The following is a 12,293-nucleotide window of genomic DNA, read 5'->3' as shown; positions in this document are numbered from 1 at the left end:
GCTGAACCCACAAGGAATTTCCCTCCTTTCTATGGCTGCATTTGAGTTTGCATGTGTGATGTTTCTTGCAGGATACTAGTAGAAGAAGAACAGCGTAGTAGAAGCACACGGAGGAACCAGGGTTTGCCATCTCCCAGAACAGGTCATCGTAGTCGGGCTCCAGCTCCACAGTTGGGGCAGAGGGAGCGGTCAACATCAGCTCCCAATGTCTGTGTTAATCTAGTCGATCATGGAGAGCAGGTGAGTGGTTGTGAAAGAGAAAAGACGTTTGTCGACCAGTTAATCTTTTTATGAATCGGCTACAGTACTTTGGAAACAAACTCTTCATGGTTACTGATTTTAAATCTGCAACCTAACAAATCTTTTCCTGATTGTAACAGTTTATTTTTATTATAAAGATAACAATAAAGGTATGTTTGCCACATTAGGATTGTATCACTGTCGATGACTACCAAATAGCCTCATGGTCGAGAATTGTTTATATCATTCTATGACGTCATGTACCAGGGTTTGGCTCAGTGATGTCAAATTTTAAAGAACATTTTGGCCCTATGCCTATTCACCTTGCCATAAGCAATACTCATCTTGTTGTACATGTGACATTGTATCCTTGACAATTACACTTTAAGCCTATGGTTCTTCATAGTGGTGGTAGATTGACTTAACATGTCGTAAAAGGATCCCGATAGATGACAGAGTTGACCGCAGTTATCACAAAAACATCCCAGTTGACAAGCTTAATCATGGTTTGGGGGTACTAATCCCTGATCATTATTTACAGGATTTCAGTAGAAGACTGGGAGCACTAGGATCCAGATCACATCAAGGTAATGTTAACAGTGTTCTCCCAGTTTAACATTTGCTGCCATACATCATGGCTAAGCCTTTTGTTGAAGTCGTGTTGGTGGGGGCATAGGTGGCCCAGTTGTCTAAGGCACGGCAGACTTGTGTCCCCTGGGCACGCCAGTAACCTGTGACCATGTCAGAAAGGGATTATTTTTCTTGGTTTGTCAGCACCATACCCATGCTTGTGGGTTTCTCCAAAGTGGTAAACGTCTAAGACCTGCATCACTTCGAGCTGTCCTCCCACATCAAGCTGACACGCCGTGATATAACTGGAATACTGTTCAAAGCGGCATTAAACACAACTCACTCACTCATAAAGATTGGGGACCCACCCTTGCAGTATTCCATCATAAACTTGATACAGGTTGAGAGAAACATTTTTCAGAGAGCATGAGCAGACATGGTATGTAAGTGGTCACCGAAGGGACTGTGCTGTGCATTTGTGCCAGGATTAAGTGATTGTGGGTTTGAGTCTCAGATTCACCCTGATTACGATCCTTGGTCTGTTGGCTTCACCAAAGAAGTAAACCTCTACAAGTTACCTGTGTCCTTTCACTTTCTTCCCATATAAGGACTGCTGTGCCATGATATAACTGGAATACTGTTCAAAGTGGCATTTAAATCAAATCTCTCATTCACACACTTTGTTAAATGGATTGACTTGATTATATACTACTCAAAAGAAGTTAAGGATGGATTAACTATATTGATATGAAAGAATCAGGTGGTCCTTAACTTCTTTTGAGTATTATATCTGTGATTTGAGCCATTTACAGTTAAGTAACAGTACCTTCTACAGTTGTATGCTTAATGATGTTGGATATTTTGTAGTCAACCAAAATCCAAAGATCCCATATTTGTAGTAAACCAAATTGAATTTCCAGATACTCAAAGCAGCACAGGCCATGCTGTACCAATCCGATATACCCAGTATAAAGATAAACGCCATGCTAGCGATAGCAGTGCTCCATCACATAAACATTACTTCTTTGGCCCCGGGCAGAGAGGGGTAGTTGGTGAGAGTAGGCATGAGTTATCTCCCTTTTGGGGATGTGTTTTTATGCACTGCCGTTTCAACTAATATACTGACTTGGTTTGACAGTGACAGTGACAGTTCCAGAAAACACAGTTTAGATGTTATATAGACATAGTCCCTCCCAGTGTGTGAATCTGTGATCTATAACATACTGTAGATATATAGAACTTTCAATTAATGAAGTTGTGAAATATGATGAAAAATGTTGTTGCTTTGAATGTTGAGATTAAACATTTACATCTATGTATATGTTAAGTGGCATGATATTTCTTTATTTTCTGAATACATACATGATCTTGTGTTTATCTTAGGTGTTGATATACTTTTAGATGCAGGTTTTATTTTCTAAGCAGTTCCTCAACTAGGCGATGTGTGATAAGAACCTTCCTTTTGTATTAAATGAATGATGTTAAACATTGTATTTAGTGTGAAAACATGAAGTCGCTTGTGCACTTTAATCAAGGGCAGTTAGCATTTGGTTCTGCTCTAAGAAGTGCATAAACTCTTCATAAGAGTTTGAGATAACGCATCCAATTTTCACAAACAGATCTCATAAGTTCTATTAGGCTTAGGGGGCGGTCAGGTAGCCTTGCAGATAAAGCGTTCGCTCGTCACACTGAGGACCCGGGTTTGATTCCTGACATGGGTACAATGTGTGAAGCCCATTTCTGGTGTCCCCCGCCGTGATATTGCTGGAATATTGCTAAAAGCGGCGTAGAGCCATACTCACTCACACGCACTATAAGGCTTAGTTGTAAAACCTTTCCAAATGGGTGAAAAAATGTGTTCAATCCGGTTATGGAAAGCAGCAAAATATTGAGAAAACATAACAGGATTCAATGCTTATAAAATGATTGTGTATAAACTTTTGTGCGTTGAGTCTAAGCAATGGAGTATGTGCCAGGTTGAGGAGCTGCTTGTGTGGTCTGATGACTAGTGTCTTAGGTCGGCTGTTGTGATTCCCCCTCCCCTCTGCATACCTCGTCTCATTGCTTGTTGTCCGGCACCTGCTGTCCACCACTCTCTGACCAGTGTTGTGTTTCACCCAATTCATCTACACCGTTGTCAAACTTGCCACAATTTGTTGATTAGTAAAGACGTTTGTATTTGTAAGACACCAACTGCAGTAACCCTATCTCTCTACTGCTCTCCTTGTAAACGATTTGGATATTGACTTGTCACTGAACAGAGCCACAGGCTGTTCTGTAGTGTTTTCCTATAGATCCCCTAATTGTAACATACCACGCTAACAACCATGCCATAATATTTATGAATCCTAATCCAAAAAAAACCCTGGAAAACAATTCGCTTCGTAAAAGACTTGCCTTCAAATGTGAGTACTATATTTTCGGTCATGAAACTTTCTATCTAGTTACTATAGCTCAGTGGTTACACAACAAGTCGCTAATGTTTGCATTTCTCTCTGATGATGCACATATTCCTTTTGACTTGTATATGTTTGAGTAAAGATAAAGTTTCAATCATCTTCATTGTATGCATGATCTTATCGTTTGTTACGTGTATCTAAATAGTTTTTGCCGGGGCTGCGGTAAAGCAAGTCCCAGTCAGACATTTTGTTCCCAACTCTTGAGTGAGTGAGTTAAAGTTTCACATCACATCAGCAATATTTCCGCGATATTGTGACAAAACAAAATTTGACATTAACAATATGTATTAAACTGTATTACACTCTGCCGACGAAGAGTAGTATAATAATTAGAATATCAGATTTTCGTAAAACTAATTTGAGAACTTGTAAAAATAGATAACTAACTAATCATTCAACAACACATTATAAAAACGGGGCATAGATCGCCACCAACTGAAGGTTGATCACCGCACTGGGGACCATGGGGACTTACAGTACTTTTGCTACCTGCATGGACCCCAGTCGGATTTACATCATTCCTTCAGTTGTTGGCGATGGCTGACAAATTTAGCCAAACATTAAAATAACACATATGCTACGATTAAAAACGTGGAAGAAATAAATACACTTTGAAAGACGTGGTCTTACATACCCTCTCAGGGGGACAATAATTTTACGCTACTTTAACCCCCTTCGAGGATATGGTGGGTAGGGTCAGGTAATAGGGGGTTGGGTACCCAGGAAGAAGACACATCCCAGCCCTAACAAAAATATATTGTTGCACAATCTAAAATATATTTACTCGTGTTTGAAGGAGAGTGTCTTAGTTAGTGAATAATGTTGCATTTGTTGTTAGAATAGATAACCACACATGCCCTTTGCTGAAGTATATAGAGGGTGATACAGATTTGGTAATCTATTAGGTAAACCCAATGGGACAGCCCATAGCTCTGTGTACAAAATTGTTTATAGGGAGCAACACAGAGATGCAGTTACTCACAGCTTTTAAGACACTATCATGTTCAGTTGCCACTGTTTTCTTACCGTTGGTATTTTCAATTTTTGGTGGATAAAATTACTGTGTGATTTCTTTTATTGCATTATTCTAATGTCCTGCCATCTTCGGTTGTTTCATTGCTCCATTTTTAATGGTTCCTGTGACCTTTGCTTGAATAGTCATCTAAAGTGGAACACACAATCCTATTCTTGTGGTTAGTTTCAGCTGATTGATTTGACTCTGTCTTTTGTGATTAGGGTGTCTGTAATTTGTGGTGATGTTCTTTGCAGGTCAGCATTTAAACACTTTGACTCTGCCAGGAGGTCACTCCCAGAGTCCTAGCAATAGTCCCACGAAGAGCGCTCAGTCCTCCCCAACCAGCACATCCAAACATGTGCGCCCAAGAGCTAAGTCAGTGGAGACAGACCCAGGAAAGAGTCGGGTATGATTGAAATGCAGTGTTCAAAATTAACGGGTCCTTTAGACCCGTGAAGATCTGGGGTAGAATAGGTCTTCAGCAACCCATGCTTGCCGTAAAAGGCGACTAATGGGATCGGGTAGTCAGGCTCGCTGACTTGGTTGATACATCTCATCGCATCTCATTTGCATGGATCGATGCTCATGATGTGAATCACTGGATTGTCTGGTCCAGACTCAATTATTTACAGACTGCTGTCATATGGCTGGAATATATACAAACAAACAAACAAACAAAAAGGGGTCCTTTAGATTTGCTTCTGTTGTTTTTTAATCTAGGGACCCTAAATCTTAAACGTTTAAAATTGGGGCCATTTTTGAACGCTGAAATTGTTTTTTCAGATTTTGATTCTTTATTTCTTTTCATTGTTTTATGTTTTATTCCAGGGACATGGGTGGCTCAGTCATCTAACAAACAAAAAACTTTATGGTGTAGTTTTCACTGTTATTCAAAATCAGTGTTCAATTCTTTAGTTATTTCAGGGACAGCCTGGGCACATTTTCAACATGGCCCTACTAATATTAGTATTATGTAGCTGAATGCATTTTGAACCCTCCTTGTGTTCCTTGCAGAGACCAAGAAGAGATTCCAATGAGGATTGGGAGATTCCTAATGATGAAATTGTTTATGATCAACGAATTGGATCGGGGTCATTTGGAACTGTGTACAAAGGTCATTGGCATGGTCCTGTAGCTGTGAAGAAGCTGAACGTCACGGATCCCACACCAGCCCAGTTGCTGGCTTTCAAGAATGAAGTAGGAGTGCTGAGGTAGGCTGTATGTGTCTCTCTTAGTTTGCCTGGCAGCTGCTGCTGCTGCTGCTGCAACATGAGGGTCTATCTGTACGTCTGTAAGTTGGCTGTGCAGAGCTACGTCCCTTAGTTATATCAGGATCCTCATATTTGTCCTGAAAGCAATCCTTAGTTTGTAAACACCATACCCATGCTGTTTGGTTTCACAAGGGGATCATCTACATCACTTTGAAATGTTTCTCAGTCATATGCTTTTCTTCTTGAAATATTATGCTACAGTTATTTTTATTGTCAATAAAAAAGCTGAAGATCCGGTTCACATGAAGCAGACGCTATCCATGAAATGAACGTTTTCCACATTTATTTAAAGAGCAAAGTTCAATGTGTACCCAGTTGTGTTTGTTGGTATTCCACCAGGGGAAAAAACCGTTCCTCTCTCATCCCATCTTTTTTCTTTCAATAAAACCATTAAAAAACTACCCTCCTCAATTTAAGAAAAATGTGCCTGAGAAACATGCTTTGGGGCCATGGTTTGTCCATTGTTTGTCCATTGTTTGTTGTTGATAATAATTACACGCAATATGCCTCAAAAGTTTTGACCACAAACTGCACTATAGTGAGCATGCACTATTTTGATTTAGATGTATGATTATAATTTTCTGTAACAGTTGTGAAATCTTAATGGTACATGTTTGAATGTCGTATTGCAGGAAAACCCGTCATTATAATGTGTTGCTGTTCATGGGGTGTCTGTCAAAGCCCCACCTGGCCATCGTGACTCAGTGGTGTGATGGCCACAGTCTGTACAAGCATTTACACGTGAAGGAGACAAAGTTCAGGATGGACCAGCTCATCATGATTGCAAAACAAACAGCACAGGGCATGGAGTAAGTTGATGATAATGTGGAGTAACACAATTATATGTCAAGCATAAGTTAATGAGGTAGAATTATGGGCTATCTTTGACAATTAATGGTCTATTTCACACATAACTCTTCATTTATATTCCGAACCATATACATAATATCTTTCACGCAATTCTCTGAAGAGTTGTGTCCCTTGATTCCAGATTTGACCTTAAAGCAGTCAAGTTATGTCAGATAATGCTGTAATATATTTTGATGATTGACAGTTATGTGTGTCTTATGATGTTTTTTATCTACTTTTCAGTTATCTTCATGCCAAACACATCATCCACAGAGATCTGAAAACAAACAGTATCCTTTCTAGTCAGATATGATGCCTAACAGTTGTCTAGCTAGGAGCAGTTTTCATTCGAAATATTAATCTTACATTTGCCCAAATCTTAGAGGGGCTGTTAGAAGCCTAAGTGTTGAAGCATTCACTCTTCATGCCACAAGTCTGGGCCTGATTCCCCACGTTAGAACAATGTGATGCCTGTTTCTGTTGTCCCCGGTGTAAATGGTGTAAAATCAGACTCGTCCCAAAGCTACAAGGGATGCGAGTAGCAGTGTGAAGGATGGGTTAATCTAGGAATGGGATTATCTCACATCTGTGAAAAGCCTGTACAGTTTCATTCACAAATCACAACAATATATGACTGAAGGTAAGCCGAGGTATTAATTTGGTCCTTGGAATCTGTATCAACATATCATGTGCGGTACATAACCTACCACCAACCTAAAACTACGTCTTCTTGTCTTGATCTGTCATTAGAAATAGAGTGTCAACAAATCCATATTGAATTATGCAAGTTAATCCTGTCGTTACAGGTTACACACAACCAAATGTTTTCCCATAGACTTCTATAGTAACGTTATGATTTTTTTTAAATAACTAAGCATTCAACAGCTATTACCTGTACGTGTGTGCACAGTTTGGCCTTAGAGCAGCAATAAAAAAAATAAAAATGACTAGCTTAGCCAGCTCCTTTTCCGAGTACCGGAAGCTAAACACACCACCCCCAGTTTCGCACCAAATGTCACCTACTTGAAAATAGCTGTGGTCACATTCAGCATAAGTCATCATGTTGAAAAAGACAGTACTAAATATAGAAAAACATGGTCAGTTTTAATAACTGGATGGATGTACATTTGAAAGACATAAAAATCTTACAGAATATCCTCCAATCACAGCCTGCAGATATCTCTCGATCTGCACTGAAGGCTCCCTACGAAAACCGCACTCTCCAAACTGGTACTGATTTGGTGTAGTAGAACCTGTAGACAAATCAGAATATATTTGCACTTGTCAAATCTGTGATTTATATGTTGTATATATATGTAGCTTCTCAGAAAAAAAATGGAAATTGGATTAAGCTTCACTACTTGTTCCTATCCAGCATGTCTATATGGCACCAGAATACATAGTTTTGATGCACAGAAAGAGTTGTGAGAGTTTAATGATGTACACTTCATCAATGTTTTACAAAAGGCATTTCTGTATTAATAAAGAAGATTTTACCTTCATGCACTGACCATGGAAGTTCATTTATATTTCATAAAAGATGGTGGTCAGGGGTCAATTCTATAAATGATTGAGGCTGCATAGATCATATCACCCTAAAATATTTTTTCGACTAAAAAAATTGAACAAATCTTTAAACCTCAAAACCAGTTACAATACATATTTAAAATTGAGTAGTGGTCTGTTGTTTGCCTTCCTTTGCTGACATCATCAGAACATAGCAGAGTCTGCTACATTCATGGAATATGGTTTTGACACTCATGACATGATGCGATTGATATTGTTTGAGATTGCTCGAACTTACACCATCCATTGTTTATATAATTAAACACTCAAATGGCTGTCAGCATTTGGTAAATCATCTATGGAGGGGCTATCACAAATGTTTGTGCTTTCATATACTCCAAAAATCAAAAGTATAATCCTCTATGATATAGGCTGATGACATAAGTACACATGGAAAGGAATCAGAAAAAAAATCTCAAAATTGGACAGAGAGCATGGAATTCAGGCCAACAATAAGCAAGGGACACATTAAGCAGCTTTAAAGTCATCATATATGTAAGGCTGGATAATGAACTTTACCAGAAAATAGGAAATAAAGGGGTGCATTGTTAACAGCAATCTCACACACTGACCAGTGAACCATACCGCCTATTAAAGCCGAGAAATTGAAATGGACCCTCAAGTAGTAAAAAGCTTTTTGAAACCACAACATGGAAGGAAATTACACTTAACTCTATTGATTTATTTAGTTAAGACTTTAAAATACTCACAGGACATCAAACATTCTTACTGTTTAATGTTTCAAGGTGGCTAAACTTGCTTATTTCAGTTATTTGCCAGTTTCAATGAAACAAAGTTAAAATTCCATATAATTTTGAAAATGTACAGCTTATTCTGACATAAATGTAATTCTTTTTATTCACAATTAACAGTGTCATGCAATACCAGCTTAAAATAGTGTTTCTCTCCAATAATTTATGGGTTTATAGGGGAATGAAAGATACAATGCATTTTACTAAACAGGGGAGATAATTTAGTTTTGTCGAACACTATCACATTCTTTACAGATGATTTCAGAACCATAATGTTACATTCCAAAAGAGCCAGTGGGTATTATTTTCATCTAAGCAGGTTCTGGGACTGGTGTATAGCCCTTACTTCATGTTTGCAAACTAAAAAACTGCACAGTGAGGCATTAAGGGAGCACTGTCAGAAATGTCTAGTGCATGAGGGTCATCTTATTATGGCACTTGATAGTGAGCAACAGAGGGGCCTCAAGTGGACTGGGGTTCTTAAATGTACTTACTGTACCTACATGTCCAAGTTCCACAACTTCTACAAGGTAATAAAGCGCAGCGAGGCAAAACAAGGGTTGTCGATCACACACTGCCAACACCGGACTTCGGATCAGCTTCTCCAAATGCCAAATTCGATGTCGAAACTCCTACTTCTTCTGCATGAGTGCACATATACCTCCCCAGTCAACATCAGGCATGTGAAAAGCTGAAAAAAGTGTTCAGACAATATCAAATGGCAAACCAGTTTGGATATAACAGCCAGGAGTCAGTTCTTGAGGGGACAAAATGATTATTTGAAAGTTATATGAGTGAAAAATAAGTCTGTTTTAAGAAACTTAATAGAAAAATAGCATCATTCATTCACACAAGAGCACCTAACAGAAAGACATATTGGTATGCTACATTGTTTACTATAAATAAGGGGATGTTTGACATATTCTGCTGTCAGCAGTGTACATGCTTCATATTCAAGATAACGGCATCGCGTAACTTGACTGGCAAGCGATTGACACAAGGCAGAAATTGTTGTGGCAGTGGTGACTTTATCCTAATTTGTTGTCAAATTCATCAGTTTCAACAAATTCAGAAGGCAGGAGGAGGGTTTGTTGGACAGAGGTACCCTGGGGGGTTCATGCTGAGATCGACCACAATGCGAAGCAACATTCATTTCCAGCCCATCCAAATGCTCCATTCAACCCAAAATGTCCCCAACTTCACTGTCATTATTTTTAAATTTGCCTCCATGGTGTATCCATGGTGAAATATAAACAGAAAAGCATGTAAAGTATGAATTACTGAAATGTGCACTCACCCTACAGGTTACACACAACCAAATGTTTTCCCATAGACTTCTATAGTAACGTTATGATTTTTTTTTAAATAACTAAGCATTCAACAGCTATTACCTGTACGTGTGTGCACAGTTTGGCCTTAGAGCAGCAATAAAAAAAATAAAAATGACTAGCTTAGCCAGCTCCTTTTCCGAGTACCGGAAGCTAAACACACCACCCCCAGTTTCGCACCAAATGTCACCTACTTGAAAATAGCTGTGGTCACATTCAGCATAAGTCATCATGTTGAAAAAGACAGTACTAAATATAGAAAAACATGGTCAGTTTTAATAACTGGATGGATGTACATTTGAAAGACATAAAAATCTTACAGAATATCCTCCAATCACAGCCTGCAGATATCTCTCGATCTGCACTGAAGGCTCCCTACGAAAACCGCACTCTCCAAACTGGTACTGATTTGGTGTAGTAGAACCTACACCATCGGTAATAGAAAGTGTTCATTGTATGTCTGGACTTATGTTTGTAATTTATTTTATTAATTTTATTCAAACTATCATGCAATAATGTTTACCTTAATTTCAGTGAAATCGTGTGTCCCTCCAATACTACACCTTCTGTTTATTTACCCCATTTCATAAGGTACACTTTACCCCATACTGTGACAGCACCAACTCACAGCAACCACCATCATATTACCGCCATTGACACCTTGAAATAAACCTTAGTTGACAGTTAATAGATACATAACTCATATCTGCCATACTTTGGCTTGTTAAATGTCGTATTTGTTGTAGTTTGACTATCATATGTCAGCATATTGTTTGCGATGGAAAATAGCGAGATAGCGCGAAACCTCAACTGTGACTTGTCAAATTGTTCCATGTGTAAAAAGTATTGACACTACACCAAAGTACTACTGCATAACCCTTCTTATCATTATCATTATTTTGAAGATATATAGTAAAATCTGCAATTAAAATAACATGAAATCAAAACATCATTCGTAGTAAAATAGTAGTTTAAGATACTATTTGTTCCTGTCATTGAATCAAAATTCTTTTCCTTTATGTTATTGGGTATGTGTTAACTTTAACTTGAAATAATAAATCATCATGTCTAGTTATGTTTAATCACAAATTTCACATTTTCATTGACAAAGTTTGTTATAGTGTTGTTAGTTCATCTGAAGCGATATGAAGACGTTTTTTTGTTATCAGTAAAATTGTTTGATGAAAAGGTAATTTCAACATAAGCCGACCTCTTTCTACAGAATCTTTTTTTCTGGTCCTCAAAATTCAACTTACCTACGGTCATATACAGCAGTTTTTGTTCCTCCCCCTATTTGACACAAGAGCTTTTAGTATCACTGTCAATATTCTAGAAATACTTTGAAAGGTTATGTCCATGGTGAGCTACAGTTTTATTATCATCATTATTATGTTGTAATATGGCTGCAACATTGCTGACTGTCGGAAGACAACAAACAAAATATTATCATGAATAAGAAAGATGTTGACATGCAGAGTAAAATAGCTTGCAATTCCTGATATCTTTTCTCTTGTACAGTGTTGTGTGTGAAACTATATTTTTTGAGAGAAAAAAATCCTTAACCACCCTCAGACATATTCTTGACAGAAGTGCTTACAGAGAACATGACAGTAAAGATTGGAGACTTCGGACTGGCCACCGTGAAAACACGATGGAGTGGTTCACATCAGTTCCAGCAACCATCTGGCTCAATCCTCTGGATGGTGAGTCTACAACATAGCAGCACTAGATAGCAATAAAATCTTCTGCAGATTAGAGAGTCATTGGGTTGTTCCTGTGAGTCTTATTGTTTAACACCACAGTGTTTCTTTCGAATTAGGGGCGGTCAGGTGGCCTAGTTGTAAAAGCGTTCGCTCGTCGCGCCAAAGACCCAAGTTCGATTCCCGACATGGGTACAATGTTTGAAGCCCATTTCTGGTGTCATTTCCCACCGTGATATTGCTGGAATATTGCTAAAAGAGGCGTAAAACCATACTCATCCATCTTTCGAATTATCTGTCAACCATGGTCTTCTCTGCATGATATCGGTTGTAAAACATGATGGCTAGTATGATGATGTTTGCTGATACTATACAGAACTGATGCCGTGTTGGTCAGTGTTATCAAGAACCAGTATGTCATGTTGGTCAGTATTATCAAGAACCAATATGTCATGTTGGTCAGTATTATCAAGAACCAGTATGTCATGTTGGTCAGTATTATCAAGAACCAATATGTCATGTTGGTCAGTATTATCAAGAACC

At 38.4% G+C, this 12,293-nt stretch overlaps 1 protein-coding gene across 2 annotated transcripts in view; it reads left to right on the top strand.

Annotated features, from left to right (window-relative positions):
- The window catches only part of LOC139445395 (serine/threonine-protein kinase A-Raf-like), a 35,305-nt gene that overhangs the window by 18,759 nt on the left and 4,253 nt on the right, over positions 1 to 12,293 (top strand). Inside the window, exons 7-14 of one of the 2 annotated variants that reach the window (XM_071226535.1) lie at positions 72 to 240; positions 782 to 827; positions 1,731 to 1,862; positions 4,539 to 4,690; positions 5,299 to 5,495; positions 6,188 to 6,364; positions 6,648 to 6,694; positions 11,623 to 11,753. In XM_071226535.1, coding sequence (XP_071082636.1) covers positions 72 to 240; positions 782 to 827; positions 1,731 to 1,862; positions 4,539 to 4,690; positions 5,299 to 5,495; positions 6,188 to 6,364; positions 6,648 to 6,694; positions 11,623 to 11,753 — 1,051 coding nt within the window. The remainder of the gene's footprint in view (positions 1 to 71; positions 241 to 781; positions 828 to 1,730; positions 1,863 to 4,538; positions 4,691 to 5,298; positions 5,496 to 6,187; positions 6,365 to 6,647; positions 6,695 to 11,622; positions 11,754 to 12,293) is intronic. The other variant, XM_071226536.1, reaches the window with a different exon arrangement.

The sequence above is a fragment of the Haliotis cracherodii genome, unplaced genomic scaffold, assembly GCF_022045235.1.
Source record: "Haliotis cracherodii isolate W230 unplaced genomic scaffold, xgHalCrac1.p SCAF_6, whole genome shotgun sequence".
NCBI classification, from domain to species: domain Eukaryota; kingdom Metazoa; phylum Mollusca; class Gastropoda; order Lepetellida; family Haliotidae; genus Haliotis; species Haliotis cracherodii.
The sequence above is the reverse complement of the archived record's forward strand: the minus strand, read 5'-3'. Positions and strand labels throughout refer to the sequence as shown.